Here is a 23,637-nt window from a genome sequence, read left to right as displayed (position 1 = left end):
AGAAAGTACACAACCTTGCAGCCAGATCAAAAATCAAGTTATTTTATCAATAGTGAGACTTAAGGAAAACATCAAAACTTAGAACTCTTAACAACAAAAATATTCCTTTTATAGCTATGTAATGTTGTGTTCAGAAGTTTCCTCTTAAGAGTAAATGCCAAGTAACCATTTACATCAGATTCTGAAGTGTCATTTCTCCTGAGATGTCAGAACTAATGGCAGCCAATTTTAATTTGTGTTTATACACGTTCATTTGTAACAGTGTTATAATAGTGGTATTATTTAAAGTATAAGAAATCTCTATCTTGATGAAAGGTACCTATAACATGTAATAGTAATAGTGATGATATTAATAACAGAACTAACCAATCTAAAATACAAAAGGTCTTTAGAGCTTCTTTCAAATCAATATTTTTTTTTTTTTGTAAATCAAATTAGACCAAGACATTTAACAAGATTGCACCAAAGAAATATTCACAAGTGTGTTATGGAAAAATGAAAACATATTCTTAATAAGAGAAATTTTTATTTAACATATAGACTTGATCTACTGCAAGTAAAATAATATGTACTTCCTACTATACATGTGTGTCAAATGAATTAGTAAAAATTACCCAAATCTTTAACTTAAGTTGACCTTATATGCTTGTGCAATGAGGCTGTTTGTTTACAGTTTTAACATAAATGAGATACTGGTTCATCAAAAAAAATCAAAATTAACAGTTTGGATTCTTATGGATACAATGAAGTACAAAAATGTTCACTAATTATAAAACAGCAAAAGTAAAAATTAGGTATTGCAACTTATAAAAACAATTGAAACCTAACAAGAAGGTATTATATAGACTTACAGTTTGCATAAAACTGTGCTGTTTATGTATGCAGTTATATTACTTTAAATTTAATTTGTGATCTGGAGAAAATGAAATACAAGAATAAAGTGCATAATTTGTTAGTAATAAAATAAAAACACGCTAAAGACTGAAACTTTGAAGCATACCCTTTAGGCCTAAACTATAAATGTACATGTTGTGTCCAATATTGCAGGAAACAATGGTCGCCAGCCACGCTAGCCGGTGTTGTGGTTACTGCTTTGTGCCATTCTCTTCTTTACACTTTTCGTATTGCGTAAAGCTTAACAATGGCTGTATGAGTAATTTTCCCAGGAATAAATTCTAATTGATGTGTGAATTAAGTGTCTTCAACGGCAAGATATTAGAGCACAAAACAAAAACAAAGCAAGGAAATTTTTTAAACAAATCAACCATAATGTAGAGCTAGAAACAATTCCAGCATTTATATCTAAAGATTGAGGAAACAATGAAAAATCACATAACCTAACATAACGGAACCATCACATAACAACCGAAATGCAAAGCTAAACACAAAATTCAGTGAAATTCACCTAGATTACGGTACCTCATTTTGTCTTTTAAAATATAGAATTGACTTCATAAATCTTTAGTTTATGCTATTATTAAAATCTTAAATATTATGTAGGTACTAAGTAAATATTTTATTTAGTTCATAAGAATTTTTTTTTTAAACAAATTAAATTAAAATCATACTATAACTGATACCTACAGACATAGCTTAAGGCATTCAAAGAAACGTGTTTTTGGGTTTTAACGTCGTATTCTTTTTACTTGAAATAATAAGACAAACTAAAAGTACAATTTTGATTTGAAAAAAATTTATAACACTCTTGTGGACTAAGAAACATTACAGAATAATACTGAATGTTTGATTGCGTTTTTTTTTATTCAACTTACTCTTCTCTATATATATTTAGTATATTTGCTTTGTGTGCACATTTCAAGTGTCTTACCACAAATTTTTTTGTAGCAGTTGATCAACGTTATTGTTCTTGATATGTACTTAACATGAGATACATTAAATCTTTAATGACGATAAAGAATATTTATAATGTCTTAATTTGCATTTTTACATTTTTACATATTTACAAACAATAATTATTGTTCTGAATTATAATGTTTCATACATGTTCCATGCATACAGGGCCGCAACTAGGGGGGGGGGGGGGGGGGGGGGGCGCGAGCGCAGAGCTGTGGGGGTGCCGAAATTGCCGGCTTGCATTGTAATTCCTACTACAACTGGAAGTGGGTTCATGCATGGAAGTTACAGTAGCACAGAAACTGTTACATGTAGGTATGGAAAATTCTTAAATAGCACCATTTTTCTGTGGGAGGGCCCCCCGACCCCCAGCTTTATTTGTGTGGTATGTGCAAAAAAAAAGGGGGGGGGGGGGGGGGGGGGGGCGGCGCATGAATCCAGTCATGCCCCGGGTGCCAGAGACCCTAGTTGCGGCCCTGCATGCATATAAAGCTACACAAAAGTATGTCTAACACACAGACATGGTGGTACAGAAACACAGAACGCGTGGGGCGCACTCACTGGTGCTGGAAGGTGCGGCTGGGGACCAGGCCCGCCAGCGTCTGGTCCTCCTCGCCCTCCCGGTACGCCTGCCACCAGTTGGGGTCCTCTTGGCTGATCACGTGCAGCACGTCTCCCTTCTGGAAGCTGACGCCCAGCTCGCGGCACGGGATGTACAGGTCCTCCTCCGGGTCGTAGTCGAAGTGGGCTTTCACGTGCATCTGCCACAGCACGGTAGTCTGCGCTCTTAACCGCTCTCTCTCTCCACGCCCCCGACGTCGCACCACCTGGCGCAAGGGCGTAGCCAGGATTTCTTTTCAGGGGGTGTTTACTTACACCCTGCCCCCGTACTAGGGGCCCTCCCCCGGAAATATTTTGATTTTAATGTGCAAATTGGTGCCATTTAAGCACTTTCGTAATTAAAATATTGGCTTTAAATAACATAAATTTGTGTCCCGACTTTTATGGTATTTTTAACAAGACACTGTTGAAAACTCATTGCTGAATATTAAGGGTTATCGGCTCAAGGGTTCTTTCTTAGTTTCATCTAAGTGCATTTGCAACAACTAGACAAGTGTAAATTTTGTCATAAGTACACATATATATATTTTTTTAATATTTTGGGGGGTGTTTGGACACCCAAAACACCCCCCCTGGCTACGCCCCTGACCTGGGTGTTTCGTGTTTCAAGTGAAACCAGAACCAACCATCACATCTCTACTTGTTGTGTACTTGTGTTTTCACCTGCACACGGAGCTTATCTAACGAGAGCATAGTGTATTAAGTCCAGTAAAGCATCATATTTACTAGCAAAGTCTACTGTTACTAACCTGCCCTTTTCCCCTGTGAGAAAAAGTATAAAAAAAAAAGTTTTATGTAGTCCATGACTAATCATAGTGGTTTAAACTGCAAAAAAAAATGTGTAATAAAAGATTGTTTTATTAAATCTGTAACTATGGCTCCTCGGAGTTGCAAAAACAATCCAAATGTATTTTGCTATATTTGCGGACAATATACAATAGTTAAGCAAAGATTAAAAATAAGACTTTGTAAAAAATGCTAATTATGCTTACTTCGGAATGAGGTTGTGTTACCAAGAGAAACAGTGGGTTCCACATGCAGTATGCCGGCTATGTGATGAAGTCTTAAGAAAAAACCGTGCCAAAATTGTGTATCCTGATGTTTCGTCTGTAACAAAGCCAGTTCCACGTGGACCCGAATTACCCATACCAGTTTCTACTAACACTAACAGCTTCGAAACACCTTTATCACAAAACTCAGAACAAAGTGATCATCTGCAAAGCAGTGGTGAAATTTTTCATTCTACAAATGACCCTCGACCTTTGAAACAGCAAGAACTGAATGATTTCGTACGGGATCTTGGATTACCTAACAACGCTGCAGAACTTCTCGGTTCTCGACTAAAAGAAAACAATTTATTAGATGCTGTAACTACATTTTACTGGTATCGAAGCACAGAACAAGAATTTGTGGAGTATTTTAAGAAAGAGGATGATTTAGTATTTTGCTGTGATATTGGCGGTTTAATACAAAAATTCAATATTGAATACAATACACAAGAATGGCGACTCTTTATATATTCTTCAAAATTAAGCTTAAAGGCTGTCCTTTTGCATATCGGCAATAAATTTGCATTGATACCTGTAGCTCATTCAGTTATCTTAAAGAAACTTATGAAAACTTGAAAAATGTTTTGGAGAAAATAAAATACACCGAACATAAATGGTTAGTTTGCGGTGACTTAAAAATTATATGCATGCTTCTTGGTCAACAGCAAGGCTACACAAAATTTCCCTTTTATATTTGTGAATGGGACAGTAGAACAAGAAATTTACATTGGAAAAAAACTGATTGGAAAATTAGAATGGAATTGAAAGTAGTAAGAGTAAAAAATGTCATCAATCCGAGCTTGATGGATTCCAAAAAAATATTGCTTCCACCACTTCACATCAAACTTGGTTTGATCAAACAGTTCATAAAGGCATAAACGCAAGATGAAAATACTTTCAAGTATCTTTGTTCATGTTTCCCTAGCTTATCTGATGCGAAGTTGAAAGAGGTAATATTTACGGGACCTGATTTCAGGAAACTGATTAGGGATACAGAATTTGAAAAAGTGTTGAGACAACCTTGGAACGAAATTCCTGGCATGGCTTTAAAAATGTCGTATCTAAGTTTCTAGGCAACACAAAAGATCCTGCGTATAAAAATATTTTCCAGGAAATGTTAAACGCCTATAAAAATTTAGGCTGTAATATGAGTCTGAAAATTCATTTTCTGAAGTCTCACATTGATTGTTTCCCAAAAAATCTAGGCGACTACAGTGAAGAACAAGATGAACGGTTTCATCAGGACATAAAAGAGATGGAAAGAATATATCAAGGTCGTTGGGACGTTAATATGATGGTGGACTATTGCTGGATGATACACAGACATGAAATAAAAACTCATAAACGAAAACCAACAAAACGCAGCTTTTTTTCAAAAAGAAAACGTTGTTATTTATTGTTTTCTTCATGTATACCTTAATGTTGTATTTTAATAGCTATAGACTCAATAAAACTTTATAAAATATTCTAAAATGATTCTCATTCATTTGATTAAATTTTTGTTTTGTTTTTTATCGTATTCTAATACTATATCATCTAAATCTGATAAATGTGATGTGGTATATGTCATATGAATAACGTTTTCTATTACATTTTAGACAATTAAAACAAATTTTAAATATTTAACAAAAAAACTTTTCAAAAAGAAAATTTTGCAGACCTGTGGAATCAACTAAATTTATTTTACAGCAAATGAGATAAATGGACAACCTTTTGATATAACACTGTAATGTCCTATATAAACAAAAACCAATATCACAAGCTTATGAATAATTGTCAGAAAAATCTATTCTCCAGGCAACATTAGTTATTATTTAAAGCAATCCCTGTTTAAGTAACAAGTGATCCACACAGGGTATAAGATGCTAGTATGATAAATAAGAATGCAGTATGTAAAATTATAATTTCTAAATTATAGGATACACATACCTTGAACCTTACTAGGTATTTATACGAGATATAAAGCTTGATATTTGCGAACCAGCACTATTGGCTTTCTCGGACTGACTAAGGACTCAGGTGTTTTTCAGTGATTTAACTAATCCATTATAAACAATTATACACATGGAGGTATGTTGTTTCAGTGTGAAAAGACTGAATCACAAAAAAATTTACAAAAAAGTATCTCTTTCATACAGCATTTAAAGTGTTTTTGCAACAAAATAGTGTCAGGCTATCATCTTAGCCGGGCCAATCTGAGCTTTTAAAGCTAAAATGCTCTGAAAGTGTTTGTCAAGCATTTCAGAAAACATTTTTTTAATGCAAACGGAAATTGTTTACGGCTTCAACACAGAATCTCATATATATATATATATATATATATATATATATATATATATATATATAAACACACACACACACACACTAGCTGACCCAACAGACGTACTGTTCAAAATTTTTAAATTTGATTTACAGGAATTTTTTTTTAATCTAATCGCAGCACCATCTGCCGGGTTTAACTGAAATAAAAATAAAATATTTTTGTATATTCAATAACGCGATCACAGCGCTTCCGACCGGATCCTATGTAAAACATCGAACGTTAAACAACAACACTAATTTAATTAATTAATTAATTACAAATATTATTTATCGGCTTGAATTGTGAATCTAACAATTTTTAAATCCACCTGAACACACACTTTAAAGTGGACCCGACAGTCCTGTTCAAACGTTGTAAATCCAAAAATCATAATTTAAAAAAACTATAAATTAAAAAATACAAAAATTCAATTTTAAATATACTTTAAACTATAATTACTTTAAGTAATTTAAATTATATAAATGTTATAATTTATTTTACAAACTTATATTTTTATTTTGAAAGAGATATCAATACGTCATAAGTTGCATAGAATAAAATGACAACTAAAATTTAAAATTGTAGGTTATGTTGATTGTTATTGAATGCACGTCTATACATAATTAAAAGTAATGAAAAATCGTGTTAAATACTTACTTTGATACTGCACCTTACATATTTTGCACAATGTATATTTTTTATTACATTTTAATATGTAGAATAAAATGAGAACTGACAATTTAAATTTGGAGGTTAAGTTGATTGGTATTGAATTCACGTATATACATAATTAAAATCACAACAACAACACATAAATAAATACACAAAACACACATATTGCCGTCCGCCGCGGTCTCGTGTTCGAGGTCGGGCGCAGGTCCTAGCGGGGTGGCTGGCTTTCTTAGAGATTTCTGTTCCGGGAGGGCGCCAGGCTAGCTCGGTGTCTAACCGTGTCATGGTCGTGGGTTCGTTGCCCCAGCGTGGTCCGCTAGAACCATCGGCGGTGATGGAATTTGTTTCCTGATTAGGTTGGGTTGTTTAGGTTAATTTACATACACTGTTCTGGTTGTTCTACGGGTCGCACGTCGCGCACGGGAGGTGCGGGGTGGACGTTTTATTGTTCACGATTTACACTGGTTCATTACATTGGGCGCGAGGTTTACTCGGCGGTACATGACTGCCAATGAGGCGTCGGAACACGTAGAAGTTTTGATTACACTATTATTACAATTACACTTGATAAAACGGCACTCTGTGGTGCTTTTACGTACACGATTACACTGCACACGTTATCTGAGAAGGACACCTGCGTGCCTCTACGTGTGTTTACTTATTAAGTCCTCACGCCAGTCGCAGTTGAGGGAGAGCGTTCGATTAGCATCGGCTAATCTCGTAATCGGTAACTTGCGACGCGCGGGCCCACCTGTGTGGACCGCGGCTCGCTACTAAATTAAAAACACGTTTAAGCTTGAATGTAGCCTGTGCCTGTGCACTGGGCGATTAACTAAAGTTCTGGGGTGGCGGGAGACGGCCCGTACCGTATACTGCACGGCCCCACGTAATGCTTTGTGTGGGGCGTGTTAAATTGACGCGGCTGGGTTAGGCCCTACACCGGAAAAGGACCGGGCGCACACGGGGAGTATTTAAAAAAAGGTCTTGGTTGTGACTATAATTACCAGATGGACGTTCGGTGAAACAAAGAAATGCTGGCTCCCCGTGGGACGTGCGTCCGTCCCGGTCCGCGAGTCGCGCTGTACTGGCGTCTGGCCCTGGTGCGAGGGGAGGGGTGAGCTCCCTGTCGCGCCAGAGTTTCTAAAGTTCCATTATTCGTAAAAAATTACATTAATAATAAAAAGCAAGTGGCTCTAAATTCATACAATAAAACTTAATGATTAACTTAATATCTATATATGTTTTAGAATTGACATTTAATAAGTTTGTCTAAAATAAGTTTGAATATTAGAGTCAAGCTGGAGACTGTCTGTTTCTTGATAACTACTCCAGTGGCGAATGATAATGCTAATTTGGGGCGGTTTGCGTTACGTCACACGTTTCACTACTGAATTTAGGCTGAAGGCCGCAAGGGTTGCACTCACAGCTCTTTTAGTAGAAAACTACACGTGAGTGACCCGGGCACTCCTACGTCGCACTCTATTAATTAGGGGCTTTTGTTTGTTTTTGATTACTTTATTATTGTGTGGGGAATTTTGTAGGCACGGGGAGTGCGTTGCATGCGTAATTAAAATGGTTCGCTATTCTCTACCTTGGGCTGCGGTCCGCTCACTTGACTCAGGTGGGCCATGGCTAGGGGTGCTTTCCGTTAGCGGAGCCGAGTACTGGCGGGTGCAGGTCGGGCTTTGGGGTGGCCTTCGGCCGTACGATGTCAATATATATACTGTAAACCTAAACCATTCAAAGATCAACAACAATTTATAAATAAAAAATTAATTAAATAAACATTTTCCAGTGGACCAAATTGTGAATCTAAACCATCCTCGAATCCCCGTGAACTCACACAAAAAATTTCATCAAAATCGGTCCAGCCATCTAGGAGGAGTTCAGTGACATACACACGCACACAAGAAATATATATATAAAGATATATGTGTGTGTGTGTGTGTTTTATTTTTAAAAATAAAACTGCAATGGACTCAAATTTATGTGTTTTTTGTTCATAGATTGATTTATTTATTCCTGACTCTCAATGTCTATGTATTTGGAATCGAAGCAGTCCTATGAATAATATTCAATAATTCGGATTTATTTAATAAAAGGTGAATGACTTGAAATTTAAAAAAATATATATATATGCAATATAAAAAAATATTCATTTGCATTGCAACAATTCTTAAGTGTTTTTCAAAATTAATTTCAAAAACTAACACGGTGGAGTCAGTACCACAAGAGCGGGGGAGAGGGGCAGCTCACCAAGGAGTCGCGGGCGGGCGCGGCCCGTGTGGCGCGGGCGCGAGGCACCGTGAGGAAGGTGAGCGTGCCCGTCATGCCGGACAGGATGTCGCACACCTCGTTGATGGTCTTGCCGCGCATCTCGATGCCGTTCACCTCCAGCACCTCGTCTCCCTCGTGCAGCAGGCCGCTCTTCTCCGCCGCGCCGCCCTTCACCACGCGCCCGATGATGACCGCGTCGCCCTCGTTGCGCACCGTCGCGCCCTGCCAAACAATATTGGTACAATTATTTTAAACAATTCAAATTTTTCAATTTGAAATTATATTTTATAATTGCAATTGGAGATGTAAGAACATATTAACATAAGAACAACATTAACATGATTGTGATTCTGGTTTAACATAGCAGGCCACACCCAACAGAACAGTGTTTCACTCTTTGGCAGAAAAGTTCAATAAGATAGAAAATTAATTTAGCAAGAAGGCATGTTCCTGTATATGAATACTAAACAATAGAATTACCATGACTTAAAGAGCACGTGAGATGGTAACAAGAGGACAGATGTGCCCATTTGGCATAAGTAAACAGACACAAAGAGCTTGCATCGGCACAACTGTAAAAAACTTTCCTTACTGTAGTTTTACTTGGATTGATTCTTTCCAAATTGTTGAAAACCACTTTTGTTTTTAAAGAACCCAGCTATCTGAAACTATAGTGGGCATCAGACACAGGGAAGTGATATAACTATACAACACTTATAAATGCATGATGTGCCTTATCCCCTACAAACATAAGCTAGTAAACTAGCATACAATTTTTTATCCTGCTTTGTGCATTCATATAACTTTTATCATTGACTTTTTTTTCATAAAAAAAAGTTATTTTTACATATCAATGATTATTTTATGAACTGGGATATGTTTTTTTTAAAAATTAAAACCCAAATAAAAACAGTTACATTAAACGTAACAAAAATTAATATTATATAACCTTTGAAGTACATTAAAGTTATCTAAACACACCCAGGTACGTGTAACAGTTAATCTAGCTGTTGGTAATTAATCGCAGACCTAATTTCAGATTATAACTGACAAGGTAAATATTAAATGCATGCGTTAAAACCAATTTTAAAAGGTTTAAATATTCATCAGAGATATAAATTCCAGCAGATAATTTAAGAGTTTTCAAATCACGGACGGATAACTAAGGCTCTGCATGTTGTTTTGCAAGGTTTGTATCGATGATGACCAGGGGTGTAAGATAATGCGGAGAGCGCAGGCTCACCAGAGGCTCGTTGGTCTTCTCGATCTTGATGATGTTGATGTTGGTGTCGGAGGGCAGCTGGTCGGGGTCGGGCGGACTGGGCGTGCCGGGCGCCGCAGAGCTGCTGGGAGGCTCCTCAGCCGAGAGCTGCGCAGCGACGCCATCGTGCGCCAGCAGCAGCCCTTCCACCTCGTAGCGCGTCAGCAGGTCTGCCAACTCCGCGGCATCCGCCAGCGAGCAGGGCTGCAGGCTGTCCAGGCACTGTGCACACACCGCCACATCTACAGTCGCTTCCTGTCAATCCATCAACAAGTCATCCATGCCAACTCCTCAAACACACACAAAGTGTGATGAAATATACATAAATATTTTTCTTTCTATAAAACACTTAGCATTATTATAATATTTTTCATTTTATTTTAAATTTGCATTAAACCTTTGGTTGACTCTTGAGTCCAAGAGGGTAACACGTCATGCTGGTCAAATGTAAGGAACCCTTTCAGCATTTGCCTGCAGTTTTCTGGAAAACCCGAGGAAAACCAAATCAAGGATAGCCAGACTGTAACTTACACCCCGTTTTTTTCTGGGTAAAACAATAATTTATTTATTCTGGCATACTTGCTTTGGCAAAAACCTTTTTTTTTATCATTGTATTGGATTAAAATCTTATGTACCACCCAAGATTTATTTGTTATCTTCAGTATTAATTTTTTTTCTTCCTAAGCTTCAAATCAGGGCATTAATGTCAATTAAAAGACCTACAACATGATTACAGTATACTGACTGGTGCAAAAATTGGGAAATTCTAGATTAGATAGCTAGAGAAAAAAAAATAACACTAAGAAAAACATCACTAAGACCAAGTTACTTTGGAAACAGCATGTATGTAACATTTCAGTATTTACTGAGCTTAATTTAAAGAAATCAACTTGCTTTTAAAATGTTAGCCTGTCAAACCAACATGTATTGCATAGAAATGACTTTTTCTGGTATGATACAGAGGTTAACAGTATATTGTAAAGGCACAACTAGGATATGCAATGTGATTATGAAAATGGTTAGACTATGGGGCTCTTCACAAGAATCCACGGTACATTTCAGGATAATTAGATGAAAGCAGCGAGGAGATACCTACAGAAGGAAGGAATTTTGGCTGCTTCCTCCCTCTACATTGCCTGATCAGGAGGGAAGAGTTTCAGGTGTTGAAGAAGGCACACCCAGTCAACAACATGCACTAGATCACTAACATTTTCAAAAATGAAATGGGAAAACACTTATGAGCTTCTGAACCTGCCACCCTGAGATAGCGAGCTAATGGTAGGTAAAGGTAGTATATGTTGTATTAATTTATTTCGCTAAGAAAAACACAAGATTACGATCAGAGACAAAATCCTTATCTAATAAACTGACGGAATTAACCAAAACTGAATCCAAAGAGCAATTTAAAGTACATATAACTTAAATATAATTATTAAAAGATGATAATCAAGTCAACCAAACAGGAAAAGGAAGATTATTATGATGATGAGATTTAGACACCTAGAATCAATTTTCATTTGTTCTGGAACAAGTGGGAAGGAGTAAGTTCACATTCTACATAAAGATTCCTACACTCTTGCCCTTGACAGTTTCCCTGAGGTCTTCCTTTTCAACAAAACATTTTCTCATCAATCAAGCTTGCTAGTAGACAAATATACCTATTTAACTGATGATTCATATCGAAACTCATATCAACCACATATAATATGACACAAGAAATAGTTTGCACTACCATTACCATCTATGCTATGTCAAAAAGACTGTCATGCTGTAATATAAAACCACTTTGATGAAATTTTGAAAAAAAAACATTGATTGTGACCAGGTGAAAATTGTAGACAATTGTTTGTGTTTCAAAACATTAAATGAAAACACAGTTTATGCACTGTTACTCTTACATTTCATTAGTGATTATAATAGATTAGTTTTTAACTACACATTAATTTAATATTATGATATAGAAATGTTTTAAGATAATAAGTAACATGCTAGTGTTAACATTTACTTTTCCAACTTAGTAACTAACATTTTGTCCATTTCCTTGGGTTTTTCAAGTTTTAAAGATACCCTCTAAATTCCCTGAGTTTTACCTTCTTTTTTTTTTTAGATTCTTCATGTTTATTGAGCGCTGCAAAGGATATGTGTATTGCAGAATCTGGTTTACATGTCCTGATTTCAATTTACAATGAAGTCAAAAAATAGATTCCGACAAACAAAACCAAATAAAAAAATTAATGTGTAGTGCTTGTTTCAATGCGAGCCACGAACCCCAGTCCTTACATGGCTTACCCATGATGCCAGCCCAACAACATCAAATGTTCTCCATCTGCTAGCTATTTATTGCATGTCCTACAACAATACACTATGTTTATGAATGGACTTTAATATATATATATATATATATATATATATATATATATATATATATATATATATATATATATATATATATATATATATATATATATGCGCCCTAAGGATACATGCTTCTTTTCAGGGAGGAAAAGTACCAAATGTATTAATCCACTACATGAAACAACTCTGAACCATATTTTAGAAGTTGCTTTGTTTGTGGCGGTTAGGGAACAGATGTAGCATATTAACACCTAAACCCTACTCTTGTGTCTTGGAATACCAGCCTTAGTGACTTAAGACATAAACAGCATCGATTCTACAGCAGACATAATTAATAATCAGTAACCTCTGCAGAATGTAATTTTCTAATTTAAAAAGCAGAAACGTACTTAATTTTGTTGGTAAAAGAATTATTTTTATGGCTGAGTATGTGAACAAGCCCCTTTAACCAATGATCCACTATCAGTATACAAAATAAGCAAGTATATGTCTAGCTGCGTTTATGGCGAAGATTTCATCAATATTTCGGTCCACTTTGTAGTCTCCTTCTTCAAGGTAGCAGTATTTTATTGAGGTTCTTGGAAATTCTCCTGCCTTTAAATACTCTCATTCGAGAGGGGACTGTTTCATGAAGGTCTGCAACAGGCCAATCAGAGCCTACCTTTCTTCTAGCTAGCGAGTTTGTTTTGCCATCAGATTTGCACCTGTGTAATTGTTTGGAGCTGCTGGCCAATCAGTAGCCTCTTCTCTTCTGGTTGGCTGGGCTGTCTGGCCAATCAGAGGTGAGCTGTCTTTTGTTGGATGCAGAGCTTGGTTTTGAAATTTTCTGAAGAGTGGTTCCCATATTCTGCTTAAATTGTATTCTAAATCCCTATTTATGTTTAATAGGTGTTTTAATATTTCTACTGCTTCTCGAATGTATCTTTTCTATTATTGTTATGGCTGGTTTCCATGGAGTGTTCTGTTATGGCTGGTTTCCATGGAGTGTTCTGTTATGGCTGGTCATAGGTTTTCATGATTTCAGTCGCTGATACATTTTTTAATTCAAGTGATGAGCTGCCTGCCAGTCTGTCCTATGTATACTTTGCCACATGAACATGGGATCCTGTACACAACTGCTAGACTTTCGGCTGGAGTCTTGACATTTACTAAGATCAGGGATCAAACAATTTTATATATTTTGTGCTTCTGAGAATTCTGGTCACTTTGTCCTGAATTTCGAAGCTTTGTTAAAAAATATTGGTACACATTATATCATTCTTGGGATAGCTTCATGGCATTCCTTATTTCGGTATTTGAAAAACCATTAGCTTGAAGATCAGCTGTTAGGTGTTTCAATACTTCCCCAAGATTGTCTTCTTCATAAAAAGCTCTAGCTCCATTGACTAGAGTGAAAATAACTGTTCTCTTCCGAGAATTTGGGTGTTTTTAACACCCCTGTAGATACCTGTCTGTGTGGATAGGCTTCCTGTAGACACTGTGTGATCAATGTGGTTCTCCTCCCCCTTGTGACCAAGAAATCCATAAAAGGCAGTTTTCCTTCTACTTCCACCTCCATGGTAAATTGCATGTTACAATGGATGCTGTTCAGTGTTGTTTCAGGAAGTCTTGCAGCTTATCTTTGCCTATGACTCCATATCACAAATGTGTCATCTACATACCTGTACCAGTACTTGATTTGAACTGGATGGTATTAATTGCTTTCTCCTTGAAATTGGCCATGAAGATGTTGGAGAGAGAGGTGAGCCCATGGCAGCCCAGAGCTGCCCCTTCAACCAGAATACAGTGGAAGAAACACAGCGTGTGAGCTTCACCAAGTCTTTTCACAGACTGTCTTCTCCCAGGTGCGTGAGGAGAATTTGAGGGGCTTATGGGCCAGATATTTTGGTGAAGAGCGATAACACATCAGAGATTACCAAGATATGTTTGGGTAGGAGAGCCGATTGTACTAACTATGGGCCAAAGAGAAATATCCTGCTCATGAATCTTTGGTTGACAATAGAATGTCGCAGTTCTCGTATGGTATCTGTATAATATTTTATAAAAGGTAAAAGTTTTGAATCACATATCAAAGTTTATCCCTTGATCCTTATGGTATGATCTGTATACATTGATCCTTGATCCTGTGATATATGATGCTAGCTCAGGGGCGTAGCCAGGGGGGGGGTTTTAGGGGTTCGAACCCCCCCCTTAGCACCAAATCTTTAATTAATTTCTTATTCATCACTCAAACAAATTTCATATTAAAATTAATAAAATTTTTACCATTACAATATTTAAATTTAAGTACCGAAAACTGCTAAAATAGCACTATTTTACACCTTAAAATCCAAATTTTCCCGGGGGAGGACCCCCGGACCCCCCGCTTTAATACGGGGGTGGGGGGCCATGCTTCTTAACACCCCCCATATGCAAATCCTGGCTACGCCACTGTGCTAGCTGTGTTAATTTAGTACATCAAAAGATCCTGGACAACAATAAATTGTGATATTACATTGAATTATGATCCTACATTGTATATTAAAGAAAAATTTCCACAAGATCTGCAATATGATTTGTTTGTATTGTGATATTCAAGATTTTGTTATGTCCAGGATCTTTTAAGTTAATAAATTAAAACAGCAAGCATCATGTACCATAGGATCAATATATTCAGGATCATTCCATTAGGATCAAAGAATATTTTTTAATAAAATGGTATAAAAACTTTATATAAATCTTTTGTAATACTTAAATATATTTGGGAACATACATTTTTATCATGGGAAAAGAGAAATACACGTATTTACGTATTTCTTAAAATCTACTCTATTTGCACGGGCGGATCTATGCTTTCTTACACCAAGGGCAGATATTATGATAAGTCCCCCACCCCCCAACCCCCCCACCAAACATACAAAGAGGAAGGTACCAGCCATAATTTATTTTTATCTGTGTACATGATGCATAAAATTTTAAGTTAAATTTATCAAACCGTATAGCAATAATATTCTGTTTCAGCTGCAATAGAAACACAAAAGGGAAAAAAAAAATAAAAAAAAGTTTTTATTGTGTTGAATTTTTAAACAACAAAATTGGAAAATTATTTGATAACAGAAACTAAAATTACTTTTACTTCAGATAGATCCAACCCGCTCTTATTAGTATAGGATATATAACTTTTATTTTAAAAAAAAATCTTTTCATTGCTTTTTAACCTCTTTTGGTGTGAAATTTTAGAAAGCAGTAAAATGTATTTGGTGTTTGTATATTTATTATTTGTGCCTATCATTTTACATTACGTAATGATTTCTTGGAATTAAAAACCAAATGACATAATTTTCACTACCTTTGCCACATAATTTAAAATATTTGTAAAGATACTTTATTATGATTAAAATGTATGCTGAGTTATTAACATTTTCTTAATTATAATGAAGATATGAAACTTTGTTTATTAAACTAAACCTACCATATTTACACTTAGGTGTATAATATTGCAAATTAGTAAATTGGTGTTGGTATTTTTTGGTGCTTGAATAGTATTTCAAATAGGATACTTTTTACTATAAAACCATATTTAACTTCTTTATCCCTTTCAAAGTAGAATTTATGAAATTGGCAAAAGAAACTAGTACCTATATTTTTTATACTCATTCTTTTTTGGCTAATCTATTTTAGTTCTGGCAACCAATGACTGTATTATGTATTACTACCTCTACTTAGTAAAAGGTGTTTTTCTAAAAACATTTTTTCATAATCTGTTAAAAATAACTTTTTATTTTATGTATATATTTCAAATACCTAACTAAAGAGAGTATTATTTCATATTCCATGAACAAGCATATTATAAAATTAAATTTGAATAAAAACATGTATCGTGTATACTCTTAACATAAATAATCAAGTTATGATTGTGAAGAACAAGAGCAACACTGGATTGTGACAAAAAGCAGAAGGGAGGTGACACAAATAAAGCGCCATGCCCATGGGCGTAACTGAGTGACAGTTTTGGGGATCACAGCCCTTGCTATATAAACTATTCCGCAGTTATTATTTTATTTACAATACCAGTTAAAAATAAGAGTTCACAAATAAAATAAACCATATAAACTATTCCGCAGTTATTATTTTACTTAAAATACCAGTTAAAAATAAGAGTTCACAAACAAAATAAACCAACTGCCTATTTAATGAAAAGTATTTATACTTGTAGAATTGAACATTGGTAAAAAAAAAATTCTAATAAGTATGCTTACCATGCAGTAATAAAGAAAATATTTTTGATTTTTATTATTTACTTTCAGCCATGTGAGGAATTTGCCTGTTTGCCAATTAAAATTTTTGTTACACATATTGGCTAGTAAAGTATTTACTGTACCACGTAAATTAAAGACAAGGCTCCAACAAGGGCAAGATGAGAAATGCCTGCCACGGCTCCGAGTTCACCCACCTCTCTGACGAGCCCTTGCACAGAGCAGGAGACGGGTGGCTGCTCCTTCCTGTGCACTAGCGCCTCCTGCACCTTGTTGTGAACGGCTAGCGCGCGCCCAAACTCCCGGCTCAGCACCGAGTTCACTCACCTCCCTGACGAGCCCTTGCACAGAGCAGGAGACGGGCGGCTGCTCCTTCCTGTGCACCAGCGCCTCCTGCACCTTGTTGTGCACGGCTAGCGCGCGCCCAAACTCCCGGCTCAGCACCGAGTTCACTCACCTCCCTGACGAGCCCTTGCACAGAGCAGGAGACGGGCGGCTGCTCCTTCCTGTGCACCAGCGCCTCCTGCACCTTGTTGTGCACGGCTAGCGCGCGCCCAAACTCCCGGCTCAGCACCGAGTTCACTCACCTCCCTGACGAGCCCTTGCACAGAGCAGGAGACGGGCGGCTGCTCCTTCCTGTGCACCAGCGCCTCCTGCACCTTGTTGTGCACGGCTAGCGCGCGCCCAAACTCCCGGCTCAGCAGCAGCGTCTGCACGGCCGCCACCTGGCCTTCGAGGCTCGTGTAGCCCTTCAGTCCCGGCTCCACCGAGCTCTTCTTCAGCTGTAGCTGTAGCCTCTGCAGCGACGCCACCAGCTCTCCGTAGCCTGCGGACAACACCACCCCAGCTGTCTGGCCTATCACCGCAACTCTCGCCTCTTCAGCTACTGTGATTCTCTACGTGATGTTCCTTCCGACATCAGCGATATCTAGTGGCTTTTCCCACACCAAATACTGAAACACTTGGTACCAGTGGCGTCTCGTCAGGGCAAGCAAGGCAAGCAGTGCTTGCCCAGGCAGTTTCCAGACATTGTATTTTTTAAAGAAATATTTTATTCAGAATAGTATTTTACTTTGGCTCGTGCAGTTAGGTGTATGTATTTTTTACATTATCTTCTTGGGACCCAATACTGTGCGCTGTGCGCTATAAGAAAAGAACTCGTTGACACACAAAACATGCTGTTTTAGAAGCGTTGCTAGGTTTAGAAGCGCTGGTAGGACCGCTTTCAGCAGGAAGGCTGCCGCAGTAGTTTCCTTTCGGAAGGGGGGTGGCATGGTACAAAGGTTCGAGGAGGGGATTGGCTGTAAAAACACGTGGTAGAAGCTACGAAGGTAGCGCTTTCTTGACGAACTCAAGCGAATATGGCCGAAGCAGACGGTGGAATTCTTCCGCCGACTGCTTCGGCTATGTCCGCTACAGTTCGGCAGGACAGGTGGCGAGGTGGCGTTTCAGTCGGCGGTCGTCTCTCGGGGCGCGCGCATCTCTCTCGCGGGCTGTTGGCTGGGAGTTCCCTGCGCCCTATTGAGTAACCAAAGGCTGGCAGTGCGTGGGGGATTTGTGGGCGTACGGGAGGCGGCCTAGCAGTGCCATCTGCTACCGACCGCGTCCCGCGGGTGGCGGATACGGGATCCCAGCTCGAGAGTTGCAATCTCGCTGGAGTGACTGTGAATAACCACGTACCAGTTAACAGAGTTTCTGATCACGTATGAAGATAGTTTCTTTTGTGTTGGTACAAAAAATACCAAAATTTAATTTTTACTATTCTAGTACATTTTTATGAGCTTCTTCTCTTTATTTTAAGTACTTACTTTGCCATGTGTTGTCTGTTTATATATTTTGTACCAGATATCGATGATACTACACTCCCACTTAGTACAAAACTAATGTAGAGTAGGTATTTTATTATCAGGATAATGTATGCCAAACATTATTATTTTTCAAAAAAAGTTTATAATTTAAAAAAAAATGTCTATTTTCTACCTGTGGAATAGTCAATGTTCAGTTAAGAAAACTACTTAAATAGCACCCTTTTGTACCTTGAAATCCATATTTTCCCGGGGGAGGGCCCCCGGACTCCCCCCCCCCCCCCTCCCCTACAGCTTGTTTTGGGGTGAACGGAGTTGTTGCTTTCCCTCATGTAAACCTCACGCTTTGCCACTGCTTGGTACATTTATTATTTGCGAAGCAACAGCACTACCTTCCATAAATTAATCATGTTTTTTTCCAATACATTTTAAAATTGTGAATAAACATGCACTAATTATTTAAAATTTTAAGTAGATATAAAACCAACTGTTTGAAGAATTTGTAAACAATACTCAAATACTTTGCTTTATTTTAAGTTTATTTTTAGATTTACTCAAACAGTAATTTTTTTTCTGTGAACTTTTGATGCAGTTATGCATTAAGGAACTTACAAAAACACTTTCATCGTCTTAACTTAGAGTAATTTGCAAAAAATATTACAAATGAAATTTCTTTAATTTCTTTCTATATTGATACCATTTCAAAGTAGTTTGCAAGTACTAAACTTTTATTTTTACAGTACCAATATCACAAATTAAAGAAACTGCATTTGGTTCTTTATTGTATAACTGCATAAAATTGTTTAACTGATTGTTGAAAGATTGAACTTAAAAAAAAATACAGCATATTAGAAATTTTTACAGCCATGTTGATGCCAGCTTGGGCACATTGCCATTTGCATCATTTCGTCATCAAAGAGGTCTTATTTTGTTTATAAACTCCAAAAAATATTAAGGAAATAACATGAGCTTAGTTTATAGTTTGGCTCAGCAAGGCATTGTGCAAAGGTCCCTTATTTATTTTAATTGGACAATATTATTCACTTATATATTAAGTACACTATAAATACGTTTTTAACTAAAACAAACATGTACAGTAATATATTTAAATTTTATAGCCAAAAATATTACATCTTTTTCAAACAGTTGCTTATATTACATATTTTTAAATGGTGACTTGTTTTGCTAATCACAAAATTTTTGAAGTTATACTTCTTTAGGTGCATTATGAAAAAATGATGAGAGTGAAATTTTAAGATGCGCGCGCATCACTGTAACACAAAATTAACAGGTTGAAACTGCCCGCTAAACCGCTCATTAAGTCTCGAAAAAAAGCTATAAACAAAATAGAAATAGAACCTCTATTAGTCACGCATGTTGGCACGCTCGTCGCCTCTGATCACTGTTTTCATATTTATAATATTTATCCACATGTTTTAAGTTTCTACATTCACAACACGTGTTTTAGTTTCATACAAGTGTGAATTATATATGTGCTAATAAATTATATTCTGTAGTGATTTAAATTGAATATTTTGATTAATATTATTTACTATTCGTAAATATTAGTAAAAAAAATTGTGCCTTTATACTTTTTCAAGTGCTCCAATATAATTGAGGTTAACTATCCGTATGTATTATTTATTGATATAAATTAAATTATTATTTAATATAATTAATACTAAATATTATTAAATTATTAATGTTAAATATTTATTATTGGTTATTTAATATTTACAAAATAAAAAAGATTTAATAAAACATTTAATAAAAAATTTGTGATAAAAATTTTAAACGAACATCAAATTAAAATATTAATTTTTAATATTTATTTTTAAATTGAAAAAATAATAAATATTTATATAAATAAATGAACAAATTAAATGAATACTTTTTGATGAAAATGAAAAGTTAATATTAAATTAAGAAAATAATAAATATTAAAAATTGAATAAACTAAAATAAATTTTTGAATTTATTATTAAATTTATTTATTTTCTTTTAAAATATTAAATAATCAATAATAAATATTTCAAATCAAGAATCTTATAATATTTAGTACAATTATGTCAAATATATTTATTATTCTCTAAATTTTATTTATTTAATTTTTGAAATTTAAACTGAACTTTATTGACTGTGTTGACTATTTTTTTCCAGCCATTTTATTATTTTATTGTAATTAATTATTTGCTTGTAATTAAAAACTATTTTTTAATGAAGCCAAAGAAGTATAACTTCTCACGCACGTACATAAGTACATGCACCCATTTTTTTTTGTTATTTCTGTTGATTAATACTTGTATATGAACTTCTCGGATATTACTTATCCATAACATTTATAACTGTTAAAATATTAATGTTTTACTATGACAAATTCATTATTTTCTTAAAAACATAATTAAATATTCATGTCTAGCAAATATATTAGTCAAAGTAACATGATTTAGTGACAATTTTAACTAACTCAATGGCCACTCCTACATTTTCGGTTATTACTTTGTTATAATGTAACACTATATAATATATATAATAAAAAATTTTATTGAACGAAGCATGTAACGTATTAAGTAGGTTAAATGCAAATATACTTTCACACAACCAAGTTGGTAAAATCAGCAGTCTTACAATTATCATGTTAAAGTATATTTTGTTCTAGCTTAGATTGAGAAAAAAATTTGTATTAAGGTGGTGATTAACTGTAGGTGACTATATTATGGTATCATAAAAAGTCCTTCATTGGAAATAAGCTTAGTTTAAAACAATTCCAATGTTTTAAAATTAACTCACTAGCACCTAATACAGTATGTAAATGATAGTTTATCATTGTATAAATTTGGTGTAAATTTAAAATTAGTCAGTAAAATAATTTTATGTTTTATCAAATTTCTGGTGATATCTATAAAAATTTAAACACACTAATTTCAGATGAACTAACAAATGAAAAGATTTTAAATGCACCAGCAACTGGATGCTAACCCCGGCCCCTAGCTACAGAAATTCCAGTTGCAGAAGGTGCACACAATGCATACATGTGTGACATGCTTATAAGCTACAAAATTTACAGGACACCAAGTCAAGATTTTTTTTTTACAAAGAATGGATTTAATTGATAATTATTTGCAATGGACAACACCCATATATATGATGTACAATGGTGGACCATAAATATTTTAAGATTGAGCTGCTTGCCTATGAACTAAAGCCAATTGCAATGTTTCAAGGGCAAAAAAAATTGATATTAAGTATGAGTACTTACTGTGCCAATGCCGGACTAGCCCTATATGTTGTCTGCCCTTGATGTGTGACTGATGTGTGCAAGGGATCGAGAGAAACCAAGGGTTGGGGGGAAAATAATTTTTGTTACTTAATGAACAACTTTTCAAACCCCACAATTAAAAATATTCTTAAGTCTGTAAACAACTACTTGAAATTTTCGTCCCATCAAGGTAGACTCAACCATTAAGGGGAATTATGGCTTGCCATCTTACCATTTCAAATATTTTGATACCACTTGCAATAAATCTTCCGCAATTATTTTTCATTTTTTTTATATGGTTTAGGACTTAGCCTTGGGTACATGTTAAGTCAACACTTGAGACTCGTGTGATATGCATGACAGTTGTGGCCATCCACGTGAAATAATAAGTTATTTATTTCCTCATGGCACTTACTGGCTAGAGCCTGTCAGTTAATAAATATGTGGTTGCAACGAGGTAAAGAAGGTCTGGGAGATATTATTTATGCCTTGGCATGACAAAAATTGGGAAAAATACTTAAAAATTATAATTATAGCCAAAAAGATGGGAAAATCAAGGATGGCTGTGTCTAAGCCCCCTTAAAACCATCTCGAAACTCAACCAGGGTCCTCCTTCAGCTCTTGAAGGCCCTAATTGTGTGTATCTTATACAATGAATATGCCTGCAAATAATTTGAGAAGTGCACGCATTGAAAAAAACATCATATTCAATTTAGATAGTCAACACCTTCAAATGCTTGCCAATGGGTTTTTTTTTTTTAAATTTAAAAAGGGGTTAAAATTTGAAACTGTGAAGTAGTATGTTGTTGGAACAGGTGTAGGACAGGTGACGTCAAGCTAACATTTGTTCAGTATCAGTTAACAGGAATTAATGTCAGAATAAATGAATGAGTCTAACATCTCGCCATCATCACAGCCATTAAGGGTGATGAATTGAGGATGGAGAATGGATGGATTGAATGGAAGGGAGAAAGGGCGTACACCCTGAGAAAACCCTGCAACATTTGCTACATCTGGACTCGACCTCACCTCCCATTGAAACCTGATTGACTGACAGAAGATGTCAATACGTTCAGATTCGGCCAGACCAGCACATAGGGTCGACAACCTAGTTTTAAAAAACTACTAAAATGATATCAAATAAAGTTGACACAAAAGCTAACCATTAATGATACTGTGTATTTATTTCAAAAACACTAAGTATTTAGTTTCAAAAATCTTCAAACAAAGGTCACAGCTGTAATTTCCCACAAGCAGAGAGAAACATTATCATTACTAATACGGACCACTGGGGGGTAACATGAAGTTACTGAGTGGATGTAAGATGCAGATGGTGAAGTCACTCTGATTAGCAATAATTTGTTAGCAAGACAAGCTGCGGATGCATAACGGTTAATCAATGCTAGATGTTTGTTTAACAGCTTGAAATTAGCTTGTTAGGAAATTGTGGCAAATTTGCCACCAGGTAATGAGTATTATTAAACAAATCACAAATAGTTTTCTATCATTCTAAACAAGGACTGCACCCACCCAGTGCCTAGCCACTTACCTGGATGGGCGGGTCGTAGCGGCGTCTGGGGGCGGCAGTGACACCGTGGCTACTTCCGCCGGCGGACTCCCGCGGCCCCTCATAGCTCTCACTCTTCCCCCTCCCAAAAAACTTGCGCGCGTGGAGCAACAGCGGTCCAACCGCCCGTGGGACGGTCCAGTGTTCGCCTTTTGGCTTGCAAGAAGCGGCAACATCTTTTCATTACCGAAACCTCTTGTATTACCGGTAGCTTGCAGAGTATAATAATAATAATAATAATATATAAGGATGTTGGTATATATTAAATCGATGAACTCCGACACCGTTTGACTGATCGCCATGAAATTAGGAACATCGAAGGGGGGGGGGGGGGGGGGGGGGGTATTTTTTTTGTAACTCGCAGTTGGATGTCGCTGCTG

The 23,637-nt window shown here is 36.0% G+C and overlaps 1 protein-coding gene across 1 annotated transcript in view; it reads right to left on the bottom strand.

The window, feature by feature from the left end:
• LOC134527915 (protein PALS1) overlaps positions 1-23,637 on the bottom strand; it is a 310,393-nt gene that overhangs the window by 56,479 nt on the left and 230,277 nt on the right. The window contains exons 6-9 of the mRNA XM_063360947.1: positions 17,214-17,452; positions 10,019-10,258; positions 8,755-8,997; positions 2,416-2,615 (exon numbers count right to left, since the gene is read on the bottom strand). Of these exons, the coding sequence (XP_063217017.1) occupies positions 2,416-2,615; positions 8,755-8,997; positions 10,019-10,258; positions 17,214-17,452 (922 nt within the window). The remainder of the gene's footprint in view (positions 1-2,415; positions 2,616-8,754; positions 8,998-10,018; positions 10,259-17,213; positions 17,453-23,637) is intronic.

This window comes from Bacillus rossius, chromosome 1 (assembly GCF_032445375.1).
Source record: "Bacillus rossius redtenbacheri isolate Brsri chromosome 1, Brsri_v3, whole genome shotgun sequence".
NCBI lineage: Eukaryota > Metazoa > Arthropoda > Insecta > Phasmatodea > Bacillidae > Bacillus > Bacillus rossius.
The sequence above is the reverse complement of the archived record's forward strand: the minus strand, read 5'-3'. Positions and strand labels throughout refer to the sequence as shown.